The 26,028-nt window shown below is 49.6% G+C and overlaps 1 protein-coding gene across 3 annotated transcripts in view; it reads right to left on the bottom strand.

Annotated features, from left to right (window-relative positions):
* The window catches only part of LOC144105434 (rho GTPase-activating protein 1-like), a 168,502-nt gene that overhangs the window by 70,393 nt on the left and 72,081 nt on the right, over positions 1–26,028 (bottom strand). For all 3 annotated transcript variants that reach the window (XM_077638549.1, XM_077638550.1, XM_077638551.1), the window contains one exon: positions 2,752–2,850. In XM_077638549.1, coding sequence (XP_077494675.1) covers positions 2,752–2,850 — 99 coding nt within the window. The remainder of the gene's footprint in view (positions 1–2,751; positions 2,851–26,028) is intronic.

Below are 26,028 nucleotides of genomic sequence, written 5' to 3'. Positions count from 1 at the left end.
GGGTATGAGCGCCGCGGGTGTCGGGGCGCGAACAACGGCGACCCCGCTTCTGCGCCACTCCTCGACCCGCGGTGGTCGACGCAACAGCGCGGATGACTGACTCCACTCGGACCCTTCGAGTGCACCGGTGTGCACAGCACACCAGCGATGCACCACGACACGCGCGACGAAAAAGAAAACAACCAATGACTATCTGCAATTGTCTAAAGAAACAGTGGATGCTGAACACTTTTAAAATTTAATTATAATTCCCTGAATTAAAAGTGCAATTCTTCTCTGAAATTGGTAGCGCAAAATAAGAACGACAGAAGGAACGAAGCGGGCGGAAAACAGCGTTGCTTTTAAGCAGCAACCGTTCTTGAAAAGCAAAAAGGAGCCCAACATATGGGCCTGTCGCACATCGCGTACTTCCCCGTCTGCCTATGTCGTGTTGGTGGACGCATGAACCACGGACCAGATGCTAAAGCCGGTGGCGCGTGTGTCAGCAAGGCCTCGATATCGCTCGCACGTGCACACGCACAAATGTACTCCTACAGGCTTCAGCGCCAGGACCCGATTGATGCAGCTATTAATATGCGATAGGCAGACGGGGAAGTTGGCGATAAGGCGCGCCTGTATGCTGGGTTCCTTTTTGCTGCTCAAGAACAGTTGCTGTTCTTTGAAAGCGAGGGACCTTCCAAGTTGCCAGCAGCGCTGCGTTCCTTCTGTCGTCTGTGTCGTTTTTTTTTTTTTTGCTTTATGCACTAACCATTCCAGCCAAACATGCGCCAACTAGCCTGCAGAAATGCTGCCGCGATGTAATTGTTCTATTCTCACAAAATACGCTCAAAAGTTGCGATTTACACAATCCTATCAGAGAGACAGCTGGAGAACAGGAGCTCGAACGGAGTTTATCCACAAAAGCGGAACATGCGCTTGGCCTCCGACGTTCGGGACGCCATCGAAAGTGGATCTGAATAACAAAGGAACAGCTGAATCGAACGGCAGTCGGAAGCCGCGTTCAGCGTGCTTTACACGTACTCTAAATCACGTGATCACGCCACACGCTAGCTTCCAGCTATTAGGCGAAATATCTTATTCTTAAATATTCACTTATACGTGTTAGTTGCAAGCCAAAGGAGACGCGCCAATTTTTCGGCATTCTCAATTCTGCTGAAAAACATTAGTAGACAAAACCAAACAGAAAAACAGGGGCGTCATATTGGGATAAAAAAAAGTACTGCAAAAGTGTATATAAAATAGCATATTCAGAAAATCATTGTTAGCGAAATGCTCCTAGCTTTATAGAAATTCATCTCGAGGCGTCACCTCGCACTGACATGCCCAGTCGCGCCCCAAAAGATGAACGACGCTACTTTCTGTTAAAACAGTATCCCCAGACAGGACAGAATGAATGAATGAATTATGGGCGTTTAACGTCCCAAAGCCACTCAGGCTATGAGGGCCGCCGTACTGAAGGGCTCCGGAATTTTCGACCACCTGGGGTCCTTTAACGTGCACTGACATCGCACAGCGCACGGGCCTCTAGAATTTCGCCTCCATCGAAATTCGACCGCCGCGGCCCACGAATGAATGAATCAAGAAAGTTTACTGTGTCGAGCCACGCCTTCTCTGGTGATCGGGTGGAGGAAATATCGAGGTTTCCGCATTTTTAAAACTACGTACTTTCAAAAATGCGGAAACCTGGAAATGTGGGTACTAAATTTCGGAACATAAGTTTTTGTCGGTTTTTTTTTAACCCTGCAATATCTTTGTGTTAAACCTAAGAAAAGTCATTGCGTTTTTTGTTTTTGTTTTTTCATTTCACTGCAAATATCGTAATTTCTGTGAAATGGCCACTTTGCGGAGTGTCCGGAAACGCCATCCATGGAAACGGTATATGACACCGAAAAGATAAGCACAAGATCAGCCATATCATTAGTTTTCCGTAACAAAATTTGGAAAGGACCACTTTTTGTTGCTGCGGATGAATATTTTTTTTTTTTTTCAAAGGGAGTCATGCGAAGTGACGACCAGGCGCCTGTACAGCTGGCGACGCATAGCACATGTTTTTTTTTTTAAATTCGACTTAATTTATTTTACTGCATTTATGAATTCGCGGCTGTGCAAACGGGAGCTAGAACTGTGTTTATACTGCGCAGGGCTGGCCGCCTGAATGATTGCCATGGTTCTTAAAGCATGTGTTTGTTTGCCGAAATTTTGATGTGCAAGTGGATGGAGTGCATTGTACGAAGACGTGAGAATGTGTGTCTGCGATGTTCGCTCATCCAAAAACACGTACACACAAATAAAGGGATACAATTAATTATCAAAGATACTTCCGAATAGCATTAACAAACCCATACAGGTGCATTTGCGTAGACGGCGCATGAAACGCGTCGCCTCTTATTAACAAAGGCTGATTGACGTTCAGCCAGTAAAGAAAGCATTTGGTACATGTTTTCGGTACATTGGTTACTGTACTCAGCTGGTGACGAGTTAAAACAGCCATAAAAATGTCATTAACTGAAACTGTTTGTGCTTTTTTTTTTACTAGACTTTCTTTTTCTGGATGCGCGTGCATCCGCAAAGGCTGTTCCAAGACTCGCTGGCGCAATTTCCTGACGCCGCGTGTTTATATAAGCGACGCATTGGTTCAGCGAAAGCTGCGTGCCTGCACGGCCGCAGCGGGGAATGCAGCCGATCGGGTCGGCCGATGCTTCCTTTGGAGTCCACCGGCCGAGTTCCGCGCAGAAGCCGGGGTCCACTCACCGAGCGACGTCTGCACCAGCTCGGTGTCGTCAAACTCCAGGGCCGGCTCGAAGTCGCAGTCGTGGTTGTCCGGCATGCTGTCGCTGTTGGTGGAGTCCCCTGCACGAGCCGCACGAGGCGTGAGAGAGGCACAGGAACTCGCACAGTGCGCGCCAAGCAAAGGTGCATGCGGCACGACGGTCCACGGCTCAGGAGTCGGGACACGGTGTGACCGCCGGAAGTGGCAGAGTAAGCGGCGATCGTGAATCACCGCAGACACAGACTCGCTCGCCGACGCGGCTTATCTTTCGAAGCGACGGCAACCCGACCACAACACCGATGACGGCATGCGATGAGGCAAGGGCGCACCAACTCTTCGCCGACCACGCGCTGCGCCTGCAGTCACTGGAGAACCGAAGCCCCCGCGGGCGAGGTTTCGGCGGGTCGTGTATCGGCGCAGTGGGCGCCCGCACTGCTGTCGGCGCTGACCGAGAAACAGTACGTGCGCGGAGGTGAGCAACCCGCGCCAGCTGGCGCGCACATGCGGTCGCGCGCCCAGCAAAACGGGGCCCGTTTCTAGGAGCGCAAACTAAGCCATATTGGATTGTAGAACATTTATTTCGCAGCTTAGAGCACGTTGCAGCAGAGACGCAGTAGTAGGCGGCGACCTCGTTGGCCAAAACACCGGCCGACGCATCCTCCTCAGTGAGGCCACAGAGAAACCCAGGTGGAACACTGAGGGCACTCCATCCACATTTCCCTGTCAGTGGAAATCGGCTGTTCGAGTTTTCGTGACTTCGCTATCTTTGGCCGGCGGCAAAAGACGCATTTAAAGACGGTAAAATTGCAGTGAAATGTGCAACGTTTTTTTTTCTTTCTCCGCCCCTCGATTTAAACTCGATCGTGACACCACGGCAGGAAAAGCCTCCGAAATCACCGGTGAAAGTAAATGGCGGCGCAGGCTACCCTCAATGATCCGCACAGGCGGCTTGCGAAAAAGTGCAGTGATAACGACGCGTGTATCTTTTTTATTTCCCTCTACCAGCTTACAAAAGCTCCGTCTCGAGTGAAAGCTGCCCCTTTGCCGTCAGGATATATCCATGCAGGCCAAGTGTAGCTCGTCCTGAACTTTCTCCTCCCATATGCACGCCCTCTCCACAGGCGCGGCAATCGCAGTGAAGGCCACTATATATATATATATATATATATATATATATATATATATATATATATATATATATATATATATATATATATATAGCGACATATCCCCCAATCACGCGATTCTGACCGCCACCACGAAGACCGCTATAAAACAGCACCTGTGCAAAGCGTGCACTTAGAAGATGAGGGCGCCCACAAGTGCGAAAAAAAGATATTCCTTCCGAACATATATCGAAGGCTGTTGAAGCAAAGAGTGGCGATTGGTTTCGTGTGCCTTTCTGAGCGACCATTTTGCCAGGACCACGTGGCGAAGGGGGCAAATTGGCACGCGCAGAGCAGCGATGCTGTGCTGCAGTCCGTCGCTGCTGTACACCACCAGCTGGACAACGGTGTGCATGGTACGCAGACGGTCGATGCGCGCCCGGCTTTTGTCAGCGTGACGAGCAGCACAAACGCCTGTCCCGATGCGCGCCACTTCTGCCTTTCTCTCCCCACTCCATTGGTCGATATCCCGAGACTGAGTACAATCATGCGTGTGCTCGTAGGACGAACAGAATGCATTTGTTATTTCACTCCCTGCTTTATCCCTTCCCTTATATATGAGACAGATACTGCGCCATTACCTTTTCCCCAAAAGGCCAATTAATTAATTATTAGTGCATACGCGCGTACACTCGACCACCTGACTGGTGGACTTCTGTCGCCGGTCGCGCACACGACTACGAATGAAATGTTTCGCAAAAGTAGCACAGGTTGTCTGTAGCCACAGAAGAGAAACGGACAGTCTTCGCAAAAAACACGAGGGCGGCAACAAGGTCAAGAACAACGCCCGTTGCACAAGTCGCCACCACCGGCGACAGAAAGCAGGGAGAACGGTTTACTGCTGGCTTGTCTCTTGTACAGTGTTTAGCACCGTTCATCATCAGCCTGACAGTGCAGGACAAAGGTCTCTTCTACATCTCTCCAATTAACCCTGTCCTTTGTGAGCTCCGGACACCCCATCCCTGCAAACTTTTAAGTCTCATCCGCCCACCCAACTTTCTGCCGGCCCTTGCTACGCTTGTCTTCTCTTGGAACCCAGTCCGTTACCCTTAAAGGGCAACTGCATCACTTTTGGAGAATTTCACAATATTCAAGGATTCAAATCGATACAGGCTGCAGGTGAAGCATGCCTACTCTTTTTGCATTGGAATTTAAAATAGTGACGTCACGGAAGGCATGACTTCAAATTACCCCAGCAGTCAGCCACACCCTGCCGTGCCTCGTTGGATGCTGCCAAACATCGCTCGGCGGGTTTTGCCTGCCGTGGCGTTGGTTTTTATTTTTTTTCCTTTAAAGCGGGCGTTTATGCGTTGGGAATGTACCGACACTTCAATGACGTCATCACGCCCCCCCCCCCCCCCCCTCCTGGCGTTGTGCGCGGCCGAGAAGCTTGAAGGCCGTCGCGATTTTAATCGGCGATTACATTACCATTTCAAACGCTAGGCGAAAAGGACTTCGCATGCTTTACCTGCAAGTTTCACACATTCGGTCATTTGAAGCTCGTCCATTTCTAAAACCTAGGCAGTTGCCCTTTAAGGACCAGCGGTTCTCATGCCTTCGCATTACATGCATGCGCTGCCCACAACTATTTCTTCCTCTTGATTTCGACTGCGATGTCATCGACCCGCGCTGGTTTCCTCATGCAGTCTGCCTTCTTCCGATCTCTCAACGTTGCACCTACATTTTTCTTTCCATGGCTCGCTGCGTTGTCCTTAACTTAGGCTAAACCTTTTTCAGTGTCCCCCATTTTTCTCCGCGCGCGTAGTTGCAACGATGGCGTGGAGGTGGAGCGTCCTCCTCGCGTGCAACAGGACCAGGGTTCGAATTCCGGTGCCACGAAATTCTCCACCGGGTATAAAAAACAAAAACAAAGCAACTGAAAACCTCCGCGTGTCGATGGAATTGGAGAACCAGGCCTGGGGTGCGGCCTCACCTCGGTGACCAGAACCGACAACGCACTCCCTCACCAGAACAGGATTTGGCCACAGCCTCCCACATGGACAAACCAATTAGCAGCGTTACCTTCACGCACCTGGTCTGCTGTCCTCAAAAGGGAAGCTGATGAGCACAAGCAGCATTCCGCCTCCATCGATAACGTACAGCATTCTAATAACAAAGAGATCACTCTCACCGAAAACGGAGATTTCACAAGAAAAAAACAAACGTACGAAACACAGGTGTCGCCGTCACCGGCCGATTTCGCTATGGTAAAACGCGTGCGTTGACATCAATTTCTCTGGCCGGACCTCAGAGGCTACGCTGCACGGCCATTCACTTCGAAACGGCGGCAACCATGCAGTCCTTTTGAATAAGGACGTCACGGGTGTGAATCGGCTGGCGGAAAGGTTCTCGAATTTCCTCAGCGATAAAATGCGTACTCTGCTGCCGGATAAATGTGAACTTAGCCAGAAAGAGCCACGGACTAAGCTTTCCCCGAGAACAATCATTTGAATGGAAGTGTCCTCGGAGTCCCTTTAACTAAAGCGTCAGCATTCTATCGCCATCCTCCTCACCACCTTCACCGTCAGGTCCCCCACGCCCACTGCAGGACAAAGGCCTCCCCCATATGTCTCCAATTAACCCTGTCCTCTGCCAGCTGCGGCCACCCTGTCCTCGCAAACTTCCTAATCTCATCCGACCGCCCGGCTATCTGGCGGCCCCTGCTACGATTGCTTGCCTTCCCTTGGAATTCACTCCGTTCCTGTGCGGGGTGTCGGTTACCTCGCCTTCGCATTATGTGCCGATGCCCGCGCACACGCCCACTTGTTCTTTATTTCAGCTGAGATGTCATTATACCACGCGTTTGTTCCCTCACCGACCCTCCACAGCTGTCCCCCCTTGACCGTATACACGTATAATTGCCACAGTTCGCTGCGCTCTCCTCAGTTTAATCTCAGCCTTTCTCGTTATTAGCCTTCACATTTGCACGACTCATGCACTTTCCCGCCGAAGTTCGGTTTTATGGTTTATGGGGGTTTAGCGTCCCAAAGCGACTCAGGCTATGAGGGACGATACAGTAGAGGGCTCCGGATAATTTCCTCCACCTGGGGTTCTTTAGCGTGCACCGAAATCGCGCAATAAACGGGCGCCTTCTGCATTTCGCCTCCATCGAAATTCGACCGCGACGGCCGGGATCGAACCCACGTCTGCATAGGGTCAGCAGCCGAGCATCGTAGCCACTGAGCCGTTTTTTTTTCGAGGGACACTAGTGATCTGCTGTTCACAGCCGAGGGTGTACCACCACAACATTCTTATTCCCCTACTTCACATTCATGGTGCGGATTTGCAGTCACCATTTTCCTTGGATATATGCATTCACTCACCCTTTCTGACATCGTGCCGCTTATTGTGAACTATTCGCCTCTTCTCAGAAGAGTAAACATTATAGTTTTTTTTTGTTGTTGGCAATAATTTGTAGCTCCCTTGTTCTCGGTTGGGGATTGAGTCCTGACTCATGCACTGCGGCTCCTCCCTCAGCAGGGCAATGTCATCAGCGAATCGGAGGTCACTCGGCTGTTCGCCACTAACTCTGCGCACATTATACAGCTGGAGGGATACCTCTATTTGGCTGAAACCTGGCGGCGGGGATGCCGTTCATCGACACCTTGCTGCGCAGCAAAAGGGTGCCTCGGCGGAGACCCTTCCCTTCCGTCCGTGCGAACGAGGAGGCGGGCGGTGCACACCTGGGCGTGCCGCCGGGTGGCGCTCCCTTCCTCGTTTCCCCGAAATACATGCGCGCTCGGAGGGCAGGCCGCAAAACAGGACACGAACAGCAAGCGCTGGCTTCCAAGTGAACTTCTGTCCAACTGAAACGACACACTTCTCAACACGCGGTGTGCATGTACTAACCACATACGTCATCAAAAACCACCGTGCCAAAGCGACGACGGAAGGCGAACTAACGCATTTATGTTCCTTTGACAAAAATCAGGATTGCAGTTTTGCGACAGTGTGTATACAACACCACGCGTGGTCTTGTGACTTTTTTTGTTGTTGTTCTGCGTCCTGAAAAGTGACCCAGCTTAAAAGGCCGTCATTTTTTTTTTCTCTGGTAAAATTCAGTTGGACTAAGTCAGCGCATGTGTGCCTCTCTCGTCTCTGTAGGGTTGGTGGTGGACATACATAAATACCACCTAGACCTAGACATTCTTTTTTATCTCTACACTCCCAGAACAAACACACCGGCACGTTGTGAATTGATTTTAGTCTTTGCAGGATTAAATCTCGCTGCTGTCTTTAGGTTTCTCGCCGTGTCCGAGTACCACGTACGGCAGACAGCAGGTCTAATGGCACGCATGTGTTTTCCTGTTGCAGTGTATATTAGCCGTATCGCATTCCGCGCATATTGATTACAGTCTTTCGTATTCTTTCTTATGTTTACAGGACCATCTGGGCGAGCACGCTCGAGGAGCATGTACAGTTTAGCATCAATAATAAAAGAATAATCGCATATCTTTTTAGCGTCGTCTTCGGAGAGCGGCCCCGTCTGCTACAAGTAGACTGACCGATAGACACATCCATCAGTCCGGTTTACGCGCAAAGCCATTGCATAAGAAATGTGCAAACTTGTTGAAAACACGTTTTTAATGATCGTTATTGCTCAGTTTGAGAAAAATTGTAGTACAACTGTCCATAAGCTTTAGTTACATTGTTATGCCGCGAGGCGGCGTGAGCAGTAGACAAGTTCCAATACATGGACATGTAGACGGCTTCCTAGACGTCACACAAGACGTCTTGTTAGACGTCTAGAGTATTGGAACGCAGCCACAGATATACTTGAGTTTCGAAACTCTCCCGCCGGAGCCGGGCGCGACTTGCCCCTAGGGGGTGTGAGGGCGCTGCAGTCGACGCTTGCGTAGGGTGCCTCGATGCCTCGATGCCCACTCGTTCACGCTTGCGCCGTCATGGCCGTCGCGCGGTGCGGGCGTCAGTGCTCATCTCGTTGGATATGGTGGTAGAATGTTTACTCTACGTCGTTTTTTTTTCTCGAGATGCCATTCCATTCATGGCTTTCAGTAACGGCTAGCCGTTCTCCTTCGCAGTTTGATATCTATTAAGGAAAAGTTTGAAAGGCGTAATGAACGACACTACCACTCATGCATATGCCATCGCTTCCTGTGATGAGGAAGTGTTATTCTTATTGAACTTCCGAGCGTTTAAGTGGTGTCGCACTGCTTTACCCTCTCTGATTATCTAATATTCAACAAATATGACTGCCTGCCTCATACGCGCGGTTGCACAAGCGACTGAGGATATATAAGAATGGCCGCAATTTGCTCACTACGTGACCGTCTGTGCCCGAAAAAGTGAAAAACATGAAAATACCTGCGCTGTCAGGCTGCTCGAGAAAACACACAATATATGTGACTAAGTTTCAAACAATCACTTAATTAGCGTAGAAGCGTAGACATCAATGGTGACGTCGTGGAGATACACAAGGCGCACTAAAGAAAAAATCCGTTCTTAAGCGATTTCTGATCAATCCTGCCTATCCACCTGTCGTTTATTTTCAAAAAGCGGCGATCGCAGAAGATTTAGGGTGGACAGAGTTTATAGCAGCACGCAACCAGTATCTTTTAAGTCAGGTTAAGAAAGGTGAGTCACATAATTATTTGGAGAGCACTTATCTCGCAGCTATTAGCGAAAGCGATGCTTCCCACCCTGCGACTTCCTTAGAATTGCAAGATCTCGCAAGGTCAAATTACTTTAATGCCGCTTTTAGAACCGGAGCCTGATGTTCTGCAAGTGCATTTTCTTATGAAAGGGAAAGAAGAGGCTGTTTATCTTCAAGAGAATTGAGCATGAGTTTTCGAGCTGCCTGGAACGCTAGATGAGCCCAATTGGTTCATTTTTATTCGGTAACACACATGCGTTTCTTTTTTGCAAAAGTAAGGTGCAAAAAAAAGAAGAAAGATCCGTGCAAAGAGAGCTTCTCTAGTGGTGCTAGGTCGCCCGGGCCCAGAGCGAGGCTGGAGCAGCCGAACACCGCCTGGAAAAAATAAAAGGAGCGCTAGTAGGAGTTTACCTCTAAATACGCCCACAATATGAATTGGCAACAAATTCAAGTGCTTCCTTTCATTTTTAATAGCCTTGATATCGTACTTTTATAATTTTCAATAGTTTTCTTAGTGTCACTTATTTTTGGCGATTGCTTTCCTCATACGCGATCCTACAACAGAAATGTTCGCATTAAAGCGATGGTCCGTTGCCCAGTGGTGCAGTTAGAGTATATCATGAATCAGTAGAGTGTGGAATGTTGCGTCATGAGCCGCAACGTAAACAAGATGAACGGGGCGCTGAGCTCACTAAAATTGCTGCACGTCGCCGGGACACGTGTGCACGGAGCCTGACACGACAGATGACCAGCAAGTGCATTTCAAATTATACCGCAACACGTCTAAATTAGCCCCATATGCACACTAGTTCGTGTGCACTCTTGTCGCAGATGTGAGCACGGTGAACGCCGCATGTAGACGCATCTCTTCGTTGTGTGCTAGCAGGAGCCGGTGCGCAGCGAATGTAGTGCTACAAAAAAAAAAAGCAAACGCGGCTCAAACTTTTATTTACGCGATAAAACAAGCGTGCCTTATTTAAACAAGCGTCCCTAGTTGTCGAAGAAGGTCGCTGCACAAACATGCGGCCACCGAACTCGGAAATCCCTGCGCAAGCGAAACGGTGGGTGCTAGCAGACGACGCTTGCTCCGACAGCTCTGACCGCAGGAACCGCGGCGGGCCGGCTCCTCCGCGTGGGCGCGCCGAGGAGCTTCGAAACTGAAGTACACCTGTAAACGCTGCCCTAGACACTAGAGACTGTTAGCACCACCGTACGGCAAACACTGCAAATACGGCAACTTCTGCCGTCCGGCAAAACGTGGCCAGGCTAGTCTGGCTATGGTAGCTAGGGCAACGCGTTACCGTATTTGCCGTACGGCTGTCCGGCGCAGCTAAAGCTCTCTAGTTTTAGCTTAACCAGACAGCCGTACGGCAGATACGGTAACGCGTTGCCCTAGCTACCATAGCCAGACTAGCCTGGCCACGTTTGCCGGGCGGCAGAAGTTGCCGTATTTGCAGTGTTTAACGTACGGCTAAAACTCTCTGATACCTTCCCGTCGGTGGACGTATCGCCCAGACTTGCAGCGTGTTATCTCGATGAGGTGTTCGCTAATTTATCGTAAAATACGTGTCGTCGCACACACGGTGGACGCAATAACGGGGTTTCACCAAGAATTGAGCGCAAAATGCCGCTCTCGTGCCAGGGCCGCACTCCGGCCAGAGAGAAATAACTCTCATCGGGGATCTTCGTCGTGCCTTGGTCCCAGAGGACACCGCAGGCCTTTGCTGCGCAGCCCAGGCCTTGTCCACTATCCTTGTCTGGACGCCCACTGCTCGAGAGTGCACAGACTGAATTGTCTCGGCACCGCCAAATCATGCGAACTATCTTTCTCCCAACATGCGCTGCAAGTGGCTGTGTGGAGTGTGTATATCTTACTGGTAAGTGTCGGGTGCGAGAAGCTATTAGTTTGGAGGTGTAGTGGGTATCGCATTCCGCCAAAATGCAAAAGAAAAAAACAAGAGTGCATACCTGTCGTTCGTGCCACGCCGTGTATGCGTTCGCGCTGTAGAACTACGGAAGGGTCACGGAAAGCCAGGTCCTCGTCCGTACCCAAGATTTGATTTCACGCCTCCAGCCCAACCACTCGCCACCTTCTCCGGGCGCTTTCCTTCCCACAGGGTGACGCTTTCTCCACAGAAAACACTGCAAGAACCCGTGGTGGTCTCCCTCCGAGTGGAGCCGTGGCGGCGCAACGAGCGAAGGCGAATAGAACGCAAGTACGGAAAGCGACCAGGTAAGTGGCACACACAGCTGTTCGCACAACAGACCCCCCCCCCCCCCCCCCCTCCGCTCCTCCCTCTTTCCTTTAGTCGCTTAAGACGGAAACAGCACGCCCGAAACGCCGCATCCCGGTGCATGGCGTCGAAAGAGCCAAAAAGCCAGCAGTGCGCTTCGGACCAGGTTGCTGACGCCGCTTTACCGCCGCGGTAAAGGGCTCCGTGATTCTCGTCAGCAAGTGAACGGCAGTGTAGCCTATAGCCCCTGAGATGCGCGCTAAAAGAAAAAAAAAACTCTTTAAACACTGCACTTCGCTTTCGAAAACGGCTGGTGGTAGCGACGCCTGTTACTTGATTTCCCGACCTTTCCTATAGTTTCGTTTTCAGCGAGAGCGGGGTCTTTGACACTAGAAGGCGATAAAGGCCGTATGCTGTGTTCTTTAAAAGCTAATCCCAGCTCGAGAGCGCGTCATGGCGGCGGGAGGCGAGCGAGAGGCGCACGGAGTGTACACTACACTGGCGTAAATTATTCGCGCCGGTGCCGCCGCGGTGAAATATTCATACGCCCAGAGGGACAACGCGCTTCAGCTGTAGCTCATGAAGCGGGGCACGAACGACGACGCCAGCTGGAGCCTGTCCGACCAAAAAAAGGGAAGGGAGCCGCTCTGCCCATGAAGGATAGGCCTCCCGCGGAGCTCAGGAGGTACGGGAACTCCCGACGCGGCTCCTCCCAGACGCGGTCTCTGTCGCCACAAATTATTCACGGGGCTGGCCGCCTGCAAAGTGGCCGCGCACTGCACCGGACGCCGCCTGTTCGAGGTCACAGCGACGACGATACGTCACAGCTGGCTATAACCGGGCCGTTTACGCTGTGTTATGCTGTGGAGGGGGGTCTATACCATAAGAAAGCAAACACACACGGATACAGGAGAGATGCTATATTGTAAAGGGGGCTCCGGATTGATTTGGACGAATTGCGATCCTTCAAAAGGCTAACTTGGAAGCGTTTCGCACACCTCCACATGTTTTACTGAAACTTCCAGGGTAGTCTCTCTTCAGTTCTCTGGTCACCTGTCCCAAATTTCGCAGTCGGGGTACGCCTTGCTGCAGCACAAAACAATTTAAAATTTCTTCATTTCGTGTCCTCAGTCGGGGCGATTTCTGCGGGAAGCCTCGGGTGTGTGACGTCACAGTTTGGCAAGCTCGGTGATATGCGTTCTGCGCTTGCTGAAGGATTAAACTTGGCGCTTCTTTTGGTCACTTGAGACAAATAATAACCGCAGCTGTTGCCTCCAGTGGCCAGTTACGCTCACGCGTTAAGTTTTGGGACACTGTCCGTAACGTCAAAGGTAGGTCGTGAAATCAGTTTGGCGAAAACCCAGTGTCGGTTCTGGTTTCCTGGTTTCTGATCATTTAAAATCCGTCCACTCGATATTTTGAAAAAACGGTTTGTCGCACCGGAGAGATGGGACTTTATTAAAGATTGGGGAACTGCTCGATGATCGCAGAATCACCCTCGCGTGATCGTAACAATTCGCCAGCGATGCGGCAACGCACAAGGAAGGCAAGCCCAAAATGATTACGCCCAGCGGCGACCAGTAAACAACAGATCCAGCAAAACACAGCTTCGAGGCAATATTTTCCGCAAGAAATATGCGCTACGAAACAGCGCGGCATTCCCTCGCCCCAGAGAAGACGGAGCGCGATCGAGGCAATGAAGGACGCTCACCCAGCATTCAAGCGTGCATTGGAGGGGGGGCAGCTAGCTGCTGTGCTGGAGCGGCACCCCCGCAGCTCCCGACGTTAGTGGATGCATAGCGGGTAACGCTGACGCCCCGCGCCGCGCAGAATTTCACGGGTGCACTGTGTGGGAACCTCTTGAACCTGCGCCTTAATTGCCCCCGTCTCTTCAGCTTGTTTTCTCCGCTTTGCCGGTGCGCACTAAATACCGGGGCCGATTTGTGGAATAGAGAACAAACAATGGCATCCTGGTGGGAATGAAAGGCCAGAAGACGTGGATGGGTTGGTTTAACAGCGACAGCACAGGATGGAGCGACGAGGAAGTACGCTGGTATCCGAGGGGACCATGCATACTCCTTTTCCTCCGTGAGGTAAACAATAAAAACAAAAACAAAAGTAAGGTTGGAGGAACAGATATGTCAAAGCAGGTTCGAGCCGATTAAAGATAATGAAAAGCGCTTTTTTTGCCCCTTCAATGGCGCAAAAAGCCCCATAGAAGCTCCGCAGGAAAAAAAATTGCCAGTGGCTTAGCTCGGCTATGCCAGGATATACGTAGCGAAAGCTTGGTTAATCTCGATTGCAAGTCCAGGCTAGTCTGGTTGTCTGGCTAGTTGTTGTCACGTGGTTCGTCACGCAATTGGTCGCCTGACCAGTCAGGGGGTTCGTCACGTGGTGCGGTGCGACAACGGTGGGACTGCGAGCACGGCGAAACTGGGAGATCGTGGCCAATGCAGCTTCCGCTACAAAAGAAACAGTCCTGGCTGCATGCAACGAATAACAACGGGGACGCTTGAGCCACCGTAAGAGCGGAAAGCAGAAGCATCAGACTTCACATTGGTCGCAGCTTCTGTTGAACTTGCGAGTGTCTGCGTCAGTTTCCTTGCAATTAACTGCATGCGGTCGCTCGTGCTGTTCATCTTGCCCGTAACCTCCTCCTCCTCTTCAGAGACAGAAGCGGGCTCTCGACTCTCCCCATGCTTAGCGGCGTTGCGATGAGAGTACACAATAGAATGAACAGGGGAGGTGGAAAGAAATGCGAACATAGCGGAGCCCGCAGGAGCTCCGCCGTGCGCATTTCTTTCCATCACGGTTTTACATATATTTTAGTAAAAGGACGCCAGAGTCATCCACGATACATTCACTCAGGTAAAAGCGAGATGGAAAGAAATTCCAACAGTGAAGCGCGCAGACGGCGCGTTGTTCGCGTTTCTTTCCACCGCGACAGTACTCGCGGTAAGACTTTACACAATTTTCAAAAATTGGATTTTTGAGTCAGAAGAGCGCTTTTTTACGCATAGCATTGTCAGCTATGTAAAATGTCGTAATACAGCTATTAAGTGCTAACTAGCAGCCTGGTTAACTAATACTGATTATATTGTTAGCCTCTTTAATTATTGAGAGGCGTGTAGCGCACCGTAAGTAACAGATCTATGTCGTTTTTTTTTTTAATTTTGAAAACGTAGTTAGCTTTGGCGCTGTGGGCCAACAAATTCCAGCTACATCGCGCCGAAATACGTGCGCTTTCGAGAAGCTTGCAGGCAAAGCAACCTCTCCATTGCACGCAACTCGTCGAAATAGCCAAAATTTGTTGGTCGACAGCGCCCAGGGTGACATCGTTTCAGAAATCCTAAAAAGTGATATGTGTATTACTTAAGGTGGGCTACACGCCTCGTAATAATTAAAAGAGCCTAACGATAGTAGTTAAAAAGTCGAGTATTAAATATTTGTTAACCAGCCTGCCAGTCAGCACTACACCGCTACTGCACATGTAATACCCAATGCTATGCCGAAAAAAGCGGCCTCCTAACTCAAAAAGCCTATTTTTAGAAATTGTGTAATGTCTTATAGGGTGAAACGCCCTGCATTGCTCGGTTGGCCCGTGAAATGCAGCGGCACAATACAGCAATCCTCGCGCGTCCTGTCCCGTTCTTGGTAGCATGCATGGCCGGGCGGGGTATGTGCAAGAAGCGCTATCGCGGAGGCTGAGGTGCTACGACAGGGGGGTGGTGGTGGCGAAAACATTTATTAATCATAGGGGGTCCTGACCTGAAGGGTCACGCGGGGGAGAAGATGCCCGACATCCCTACAGACGACAATGCAGAACCGGGACCGCTGCAACGGAATTAGGTGAGCAGATTTCGCGTGCCAATGGATGTTCATTCGTTGCATTCCTGACCACACGGCAGCATGCCTCAAGAGGAGACACTCTGTGACGATGACCCCGAGAGCAGGGAGACCGCGGGGGCGCGCCGCCTTCAGAAGCACTGTTCGTGCCAGAAAAACGCTGGCCGCATTTACTCATGCACTGCAGCCCGCACGTGCGCATCCCACAGGCGATGGCAGGAGCCCCCAAACGGGGTCGAGGAGGAAGCGCACGAAGGCGCCCGCTATAAATACATATTCGCAATGCCCAGCAGACCCGCATTGTTCCCCGCTCCTCGGTTCAAAGTGCGACGCGCGCATCCACGGCCGCCCAAGCGAGCACCCAGCGGGGCGTTCCGGCTGCAGCAGCGGACGTGGTGACGGGGGCAGGAAGGAAAACGGCCGGTGGTGCCCTTCATGGCGGTCTCTGCCTCGGCGGCCCTTGTCTAGCATACGGACACCCGCGGTGCGCCAAAGCGACACGCAGGAGTCACAGCCGAGTCGATAGACTGACGCCCGCATTTCAACGTCGGCAGCTGTTATAAGACACGTTTACCAGTTTGCCAGGCGTAGGAAACGCGTCACGCTGGCTGCACGGGTCAGAACACAATGAAGCAACTCGTGGCGTCATTGCGTCCCACACAAACAGCACTGTGCACCTCTATCTTTGTGACTTCAATTGTTTGCCTGTCTTGGCCGGTGGCTCGTTTGCGGTGAAACTGCGCACCAAGCTTGCACGTTGCGGTAACTTTTGCTCTGTGTATAGGAACTTCTCGAACGGTGTTGTCTGGTTCGGCCGCGCATGATGTTAACATGCAGAGGAATAGCGCCACAACGAGAGAGCCGTTGTGTGGCGAGCTTTGCACAGTGCGTGGGCCCTTTGATGGCGTCGCTCCCTCCTCCACTCACTCGGCTTCCCTGCCTGTATATATGGCGAGATAGGGCTTTGTTATGCAAAGTGGGAGGGGGCCGGCGAGGTTATAAAATGATATAGTTCAAATTCAATACCATTCTGATTCATTTTACACTACGAATGGCCCAGGCACTCACTGTCGCGGAATCAGACGACGGGGCAACGATCGAATAGAATCAAACGAAAGTGATTGTATCATGGCGGCCTGACATTCATATATGCCTTCCATTGCGGGGGCGGAACAGAGCTTAAGGCGCCGTTAACTGCTCCGGAAGACAGTGCTTGGAAAAATGCCTACCTCATCGGCCACTATTTCCAACAACACATACGATTTGAAACCTGTACTCATTTAATGCGGCGAATGGCTCATAAAATTTAACAGCACGAAATCCACAAAAGGGCGCAGCTTTACCTGTTCGAGGCTGTTCGAATCATTTTACCGTGAAATTTTAAGGCAAGCTTCACGGTAAAAACGTGATTTTTCTGTCGATGCCGCATGGCTGCCTCGAATTATACGAACAGTCTCGAACAGGTAAAGCTGAGTGAAAATTTAAAACAAGCTTCATCTGCCGCGGTGGCTGAGTGGTTATGGCGATCGGCAGCTGACCCGAAAGACGCGGGTTCGATCTCGGCCGCCACGGTCGAATTTCGATGGAGGCGAAATTCTAGAGGCCCGTGTACTGTGCGATATCAGTGCATGATAAAGAACCCCAGGTGGTCGAAATTATCCGGAGTCCTTCAATACGGCGTCTCTCATACCCCGAGTCGCTTTGGGACTCTAAAAACCACCATAAAACAAGCTTCATTCCATATACAGGCCGAGAGGCTGGTCAGCGCTGTGTAACGCGAGATTCAGCGAGAGCTGATTGCGGTACTGAATGTGTCACTGTTTATTCACTACTATTCGCCTTAGTCTTCTTTGGTAGTGTGTGCACGACGACACTCGTGACGTCGTGGTGTTTGGACTACTCACGTGTTGCTGTGACGTCATGCGTGACGCCACCACACACTGACCAATCAACGTGGCGCGATGCATGCATGCTTCGCTCACTCTACCTTTCCTCCTCTCACTCCTTCGTGTTAGGCCAGCGCTTATAGTTGTGGGGAAGTATAGCGCGTCATAGGCTTGTTCCATACACTGGCACCAACGCCGCAGTGAAGCTGAAACACGCCCTTGTGCGCTGACCCTGAAAAAGGCACCGCGGCGCAAGCCACACTCCGCTGGCACTGCGGCCGCTTCACCGGCGTGCACGCTACCTGTGTCGCACCTATATCTTATATACCACCGCTGACAACGTGCTGCTTATACACGGATGCATGTCCGATACGGGGCGGCGTGGCGCTGTTACGGCAATAAGCCCTAATCCCGAATTCCTTTGTGTTTAGACTTCACGAGGCCGCCCAGCTAGGAGAAAGAACATGCATGTGGTCACTCTGGCTACACAGCACATCGACAACACGCATCCAATTCATGCTCTGACAGAATCACAGTCGGCTTCTCGCAACTATATGCTCTCAACGCCCTGCATTCTCACAGTGCCTTGACCGTGCCCTCCTCAGCACTGCCAATAGTTGCAAACTTATTTGTGTGGCACGCGTTGGTCTGAGCACCCTGCGACCGGGACTCCGGGGACGACACCTCCTACCACATCCCCCAATTTCACGCACCCTACGGACAAGCCCCACCGTGCTCTTCCTCGTCGACAGGGTTCCGCATTCAGAACAGCTGCACGTTCACCACTCTCTCTTCTACTCGTATCTGCACCCCCGTGTTCGCACCGCGGGGACCGTCCATCCCTCTACAACACGGTGTCGCAATGTCAAGCGAGTCCCTCTGTTCCCCCCCTTATATTCTCACACCTGGAGTGGCCACCGCTGCTGGCCACAAATGGCTGGCGGCACGAGCGCAGTTGGTGGCCGGCAAGGGAGGGACACATGTGTCGACAACAATCTCGTTTATTCCTCACCTCCCTGTACGGAGAGAAGGAACAGTTCCGTCACACAGCGTGCGGTGGTGCATGGACAAAACGTCACATAACTCCGAAGGTGACAGCGCGTCACCACCACTGCCCAGGGTCGCGGCGGCACCACTCCATGGACACGAGCGTCGGCATTTTCGAGGGAGAGCGCGGAAAGCCCCGTCCTCCTGCAGGAACAACGAGAGCGCCAAAGGGCCCGTGTGTACGCACTTTAGGAGCTCATCGCTGCTTCCCTGGTGGCTGCGGCGCAGAGCGCAGCGACCTCGTTTATACAGCGGGCATAGGATGGGAGAGGGGTGAGGAGAACAGGCGCCGGTGTGTGCAGACAAAGCGGGGCGGCAAACAGAGGAGGAAGGGAGGAAAGTGCGCGGATAAGGAGACGGACGAGCCGGAATCCCGTCGACACACGCGGAAGCGAATACAGCGGGCGACGGCGCGTGGAATGCACCATTTCGTAGGGAGCCTACATGTCGCGCCCCCTCCCGGCTTAGGGTGGTGACTTCCTTTGACACAGCACATGCCGCCTCCCGCTAAGACCCATGTTGCCAGCGCGTGTGTTGTCATGGTTACGGGAAGACGCCGCGCCATCTTGTTCCCCGCCGTGCATAGGCGCGCATTAGCTGCTGCAGCAGTTGCGTCTTCATCGCCGTTCATCGTTGAGTGGGACAGTCATATGTTGTCGGTTGTTGCACTAAGTGCGCCAGGAAGCTTACGCAGCAGCAATGCCCGGGTGTTGCGTTCCGCAGTGCTCGAACCACTGCAGGAAGGGCACACGGATGTTTCGTTTCCCGGCTGACTCCAACCGAAGAAAACTTTGGCTGGCACAAGTAAAGCGAGACTGCTGGGCACCCACTGCTGCTTCTCGCATATGTTCTGTGAGTACCGTACCTTTTTCTCTTTTGTTACCTGCTCGCTTGTTATGTTCGGTGTACTGTGCTTCACGTTTACGATAATTAAACCACGGCCGCCTCGAACGGCGTGCGCGGCGTGGGTTTGATAACAGGCTACGCATTGCGGGCGTGGGTGCAATCTTCTCGTTAGTTTTTAGATGCGCTGGCGGCGTGTCTCGAGCACCAAGGGCGAGAAGCAACGGTTCGCATTCGCCCTCGCTGACTGTAATTCTCACGCGAGTGCACTCACGATATATTGGCGCCCGCTTCCTTGTTTGCGCTGTAATACATGCGCCAAGACTCATGTCAGAGAACATGACTGAGGTAGTGAAAATAAATTTCTACATCTCTCTGACATTGTACGCGTTCGCTGTTTCGTGAGCGCTGTGGTCGGAGGAACTTATTTTCAGTCAGGTCTGGTTATCTAGGCACCGTTCTGCTGTACGACGCTATTCGGTAGAAAAAGATTGGAAACCCAAGATCAGACTAAAAGAACACATTTTGTATATGCCCGGTTACTGGCATGCATATGAAGCCTTTAGGAAGCCCTTATCCAGTTTTTTTAGCTTGGCACTATAGCCTGGTAAAAGACAGCATGTGAAAACATTACAGCAGGTAGAAACAGCTCTGTAGTTGTAACGCTAGTCATGTTCCGGTTTGCAGCATTTGTCACAGTTATGTGCAGGTATGAATATACTTCTTGATGCTTATGAAGTACTTGCTGCCATTCATTTCAGGCACATTTTGAAGAAACAAGTTTCGAGCAAAACAGACAGGATGGCTTAAAGAAGCTAAGGCCAGATGCGGTTCCCACACTTTTTACTTATCGAGGTAAGCTTCTAATTTTGATCCATCTCTTAAATACAACTCTGCCTCATTCATATGAAATGTTTGCAAAGAAATTTGTCTACACGTATACGGTAGTGCTGTGGTTGCTTTGTGCAAGCTCAAAAATGTGCGCTCATCTGCTTTTAGAAGGCTGCAAAGAAAGGTTCATCACCATCAGCATTTCAAGGTCCATAGCAGGACGAAGCCTATCCTACTGACTTCCCTTTAACCGGTTCCTGTGCCATCTGTGGCCACATTATCCACACAAACTTCTTGGTCTATTGATATGGCTTTTATATCCAAGCATTCCTACAGCGCATGTTTGCATCAGCATCTAGATCTCTAGCTAGAAATTTGTTGGGATCCATGCAATTCATTTCTTGTAAAACTAAATCGCGGGCATAAAAAAATATGTATATTGCACGTTATTGTAGGATCATGCATTCGAACAGCACCTTCAAACATAAAATCACCTTAAGCCGTGTTTTAACGGCTTCTGCATTACCTCTGGCTCATTTTTCACTGTAGATTGAAAAAAAAAATGAATGAATGACAATTGAAATCTTCCGTGTAAGCCATAAAGGTATAAAGTATGGCACTAAACAAAACTTTTGCCACCTAACTCTCTGCCTACCCCTACTATATTTGCTTTTCTTGAACACCCACTGCTTCCCTAAGGGACTACTGTTTATCTTCTCTACACATTGAATGCACTCATATATATGATACTAAGATCCAAAACGTAACACACAGATATAGCCTTGTATTCAAAGAGCACAAGGCCACCTATAGTGTGTTTATACTTTGTATAGCATCGTTTTTTCTTTATAATTCACCCGACGCCTGCGAGAAAGGGGGCGTCTAGAATCAAACAAATATCCTAAAGCAGACTGCATACTGTGCTGTCTCATTTGTTCTATGTCACCTGGCACAGAAGCTAAAATGGCAAAATTCAGGACGATTAGTAATTCTAGTTGCATCAATGGTACCTCAGCTGCTAACACAACCTGCTGTTGAGCACAATTTTGCACGACTGAATCATTGCCAGTTGTAGCATGCTTTCCGACGCTGTTAAATATGCACTGGCGGTAAGAAATCTAAAGCCCCCCAGTACAGCTTTGGGATCTTAAAACCCAACTGATATTACTACTCCTGAAGTTTATTTGGAAGTTTTATGCAGGTACTAGGTTGCTCTTCTGTAAATGCAGAATTTCTGCAGTTCTTGAGTGTAGTGCTACCCTATTGACTGAATTTTTTATTTCAGCCATCCCGAAACACCGGAAGCCTCCGAAGAAGCGGTCTTGCTTTCGTCCGGCCACGCCAACGCAAAGCCCAGTACTTGACCCCACCGGAAATGAACCATGTGGTAGTGCTGCTCTAGAGCCTGTCTTCGCATCAACAGCCGAACAAACACAAGACTCGGCTGTGAGTGACAGCATGAGTTCCCAGGACACTGTCAGTCCACTACAATGTGCTCAGGTACCAGGGTATGATCTACCTTTAACAACCACCTTGCTGCGGCCCAAAGCTGTCGACACTGTTATCTATGCAGACAGCGTTGCCCATTCCTTTCTGAGAACAGATAAAGCCAGTGGGGAAGATTCCACTGATGCAAGTCGACTTCCTCTGCCCGCAGCTTCACCCATGAAGGCCGAATCCTTAAGCGCTGAAAGGTCACAGCATAGTAATGAGCGATCAAGTAAAGAAATACCTCAAGCTGCATTCACACTTGGTTCAAGTACGGCTTCAACTGACTTGTCTCTTCAAAGACAGAATGCTGAGCTGAGAAAGAGAAATAAGGACTTGGCCCAAAAGTACAGAAACCTACAGAGGCTTCACGAGCAAACAAAGAGAAAACTGCGCAGTCTTGTAAAGAAGTCACAGTCGCCACAACAAAAAATGATAACCTTGGAACAATTACCGTTCCTCAAACACGACCAGAGAAGGGCTTTGACGGTGAAAACTACGAAGGGCCTTAAGTGGTCTGAGAAGACTATTCGAGAGGCCCTTCAAATAAAGCACGCATGTGGAACAGCAGGCTATGAATTATTAAGATCATTATCATATCCACTGCCATGCAATAGGACATTAATACGAAGGCTTCAAAATATTAAATTTTTGCCTGGAGTTCTTCATGAAGTTTTTAATGTCCTGAAATCCAAAGTAGCCACAATGCAAGACATAGAAAAAGACTGTGTGCTCTTCATGGATGAGATGGAAATCTCCCAAGGATTTGACCACGATCGCTCGCTTGATTGCTTTTTTGGGAGCACTACATTGCCGGAGTCCGCTACAGATGTTGCCAACCATGCTCTTGTGTTCATGGTTGGTGGCGTGAACACGAGATGGAAACAGGTTATCGCCTATCACTTCACTGGAAGGTCGATAGATGGCTCTATTTTGAAGGACATTGTGTTCCACTTGATTGAGCTTTGTTTTCAAATCTCGCTTAGAGTGCTTGTTGTCACAAGTGACATGGGAGCTGCCAACCGTGCAGTTTGGCGCCTGCTTGGCTTGTCCAACCACAGAAACTCAGACTGTCTGCTGTATTCCGCACCCGCACCTCCGTGGCAGGCAACTATTCTTTATGGCTGACCCCGCCCACGTCTTGAAGAACATCCGTGCCCAACTACTCCGAGTGGGAGAATTCACTCTGGGTGAAGAAACTGTTAAGGAACAAAGTCTTCCTTCTGGCACTGTCAAGGTGGAGCATGTTGAAGCAGTGTTGAAGTATGACTGTCAAAGTGAGCTGAAGATTGCAAATAGGCTGTCGGAAATCCACATCAGCAGTGGACATTTCACTACCATGAAAGTGAACATTGCTGTGCAATTGTTCCGTGAGGCTCCTGCTGCTATCCGATATTTAATCCAACAAAAAATTTTGCCCCCCGAAGCAGAGGCTACAGCGTGGTTTTTTAACCTTGTGAGCAGGGGGTACACCCTTATGTCGGCCAGACATCCGGTTGTTGCTCTGAGCGATATAGATCCTTCAAAGCATAAAGAGGCCACTGCGCTTTTGGAACTGACGTGCAGCACTTTCCGTCAAATGAAAATGGGAGCAACGGCACATTGGAAGCCTTCACAAGCTGGCCTTCTGGCATCGACCACTGTTGCTCTCAGCCTGTCGCAAGACCTCTTGGACAACCAAAGCTACAAGTATGTGCTTCTTGGCCGGCTCGTACAAGATTGTCTTGAAAACATATTCTCTGTGTTGAGACTCAAGAAGCCGGTCCCTAGTGCATACGACGTTAAGTGTGCACTGAAGCTGATTTGTGTTGGACAGTTCATGCACACACCTACAAATTCTAGCTACGAGGTTGATGACAGCTTGCATCTAGCTGACCTCCTTGACCCAACTATCCAGAGACATGAAGGACAAAACCAAGAGCCTGAAGAGCTAGAAAACCTGTTTGTGTGTGCTCTCACAGAAGCAGAATGTGACATTCTTGCTTATCTAGGAGGATTCCTGGTCAAGTCTGTCATGAAGTCCATTGGTAACTGTAGTGACTGCAAAAATGCCCTTGTTGGAGATGCTACAAATCAGTATAGCAATCTTATTAAGCTTAAAGAGTACGTGAAAAATTCTGAGAACCTCATTTATCCAACGCAAGCAGTGATTAATGTCCTTATAGAATGTGAGGAGCAGTTTAAGACTTTTGCAGATATGAAGGAAATCATGGTGCTCAAAACCCCATTTGCTAGCATTCTGAATGCCCTGTGCAAGGCTGTCAAGTTGAACTTAGGTTGCTGTGAAACACGTCATGCTCAGGCAGGGAAGGTCCTCCTGACAAAATATGTGAGGACAAGACTGAGGATCCATCTACGACAGCAGCATGCACAGAGGGTGGATGGAATGTCTAGCAAAACATGTGCCGCAACAAACCTGGTCTGAACTCTGAGAAGGATGGTAACATCATATGCTTAGATGCTTGCAGTCAGCTAGTTAATGATTTGGCCTTGCTTTCGTTGTTTTTCTATAGTTTGACACAACTCAAGAAAATAGGGGAGATGTCCTTAAAGAATTCTATCCAGCCAATGGCGCCAACCGATTTTCATGACACCATGTTTAATGCTGGGAAGTTGCATCGCTGGGAGTGGCAGATGAACGGCAGTTAACCGTGGCTTAATCGGATTGACCGCGTTGTCATGAAAATCGGTCACTGCTATTGGCTGGAGGGAAACGGTCGGGGGGCATCTGCCACTACTTCCTTGGGTTGTACCCGAATATAGCACTCTGACACTTTCACTGTGTATGTCGTGTGTACTTTGCTCGCCTGTAAATTGTTCACGTCTTTCAGCATATTTTTATGTCACCTCTCTGTAGCAAGCTGTTGCTTGCAGATTGTGTGCACTAACCAATGAAGCTGCTTTGCTTCAGTCAGCATTTGGAAATAGCAAACTGATTTACAGTGCGTGCCACTAGTGTGTTCATCAAAGGTGAAGTTTTTAGGAGCAAGTGTTGGAACTAGATGCAAATGTGTAAACCACTGTTTCAAGTCTTTTGTGAAGTGCGTAACAGTCTTATTTTTGTGGCTGGAGCATCACTACCACGCCTTGCATTATTTAGGGGCTGTAAAACATACGCTCCCACAGAGTTGCCGTGGTGTTTCTCATTATCATTTGAGTTGTTTGCATTACTAGTCCTGCTAATTTAGCCCATTTATTGTGTCCTCTGTACTGCACTCATGCAATTTGTTCATGGCTATCAGTATATTTTGTTTTATGTAGAAGTGTTCATTGAGCAACGAAGCTGCTTTACTTCGGTCAATGTTTAAAAATAATAAGCCTGTTTGCAATTACACCATCAGTGTGCGCACCAGATATGTTTTACAGGAGTGACTGATATGTGTACAAAAATTTCACTGGTTTCACAGATGCTGATAATGGAAGAATGTAATTTCATATGCACTTTAGCTGGCTGCGGATGCTTATATATTCTGTCAGTTTGCTTGAGAAAGAATATGAGCACCTCCCCTTTAATTGACAGTTGCCAGAAGTGTCTCGGCAATAAAAGAAGCTTCTTGAATGTTTACACGAAGGCGTCTGAAAATGTCATTTGGTTTCTTGATTTTACGTTTTCTCACTTGTCCCATTGTTTGTATTGCTCCTCTTTCTCTGATTCCATTCCAGCAAGTCTCATGTTACACTCTGAACATTTGAGCCTCCTACTGAACACCCTGTGTAAGTTAGTTTCTCAGCACACGTGGAAAAATGGTAGGCAATGTGAAATGAAGCACTGCTTCAATGTTAACTCAATGGCAATCTGTACAAAACTAAGACGCTTACAACACTCGATCTTAATTTGTTAACATCAGCCTCAAGATTCCCTAAATTTTTTTAAGTATGTTTATACCTTTTGCTGAAGCTACAGTGTGCTAGTATGGGGTTGCATAGCTCATTGCGTAGAGCATGTGTAATTGCTCACAGAAGAGCAAAATGCACAAACTAATGGTACATTGCACACGCAAATGCCATTGTGATGTCGGTAATAGAACTACTGGGGCACTTAAGTCTCTTCCCGTGCTGTGAATGCATAAGCATTAGGTGCTACTGTTTTGCTTCTGTTGCGTGGTTTTATTTTGAACCTACATAGACCAGCGTTAGCTCGGTTTACCGTTACATTTTCGATTCTACTCATCGAGACCTTTCAAGGATATATGACGATGCTATAGCATTAGGTTCAATTTTAAATCAAATAAATAATTAATGGTAATTAAGACCTGCGATTACTCCGGTGGAATTATACTCGACATAAGCTATCCAACGATAT

This window comes from Amblyomma americanum, chromosome 9, assembly GCF_052857255.1.
Source record: "Amblyomma americanum isolate KBUSLIRL-KWMA chromosome 9, ASM5285725v1, whole genome shotgun sequence".
In the NCBI taxonomy this organism is placed as follows: domain Eukaryota; kingdom Metazoa; phylum Arthropoda; class Arachnida; order Ixodida; family Ixodidae; genus Amblyomma; species Amblyomma americanum.
Note: the sequence above shows the minus strand (reverse complement) of the source record. Positions and strands in the feature narration are given on the sequence as shown.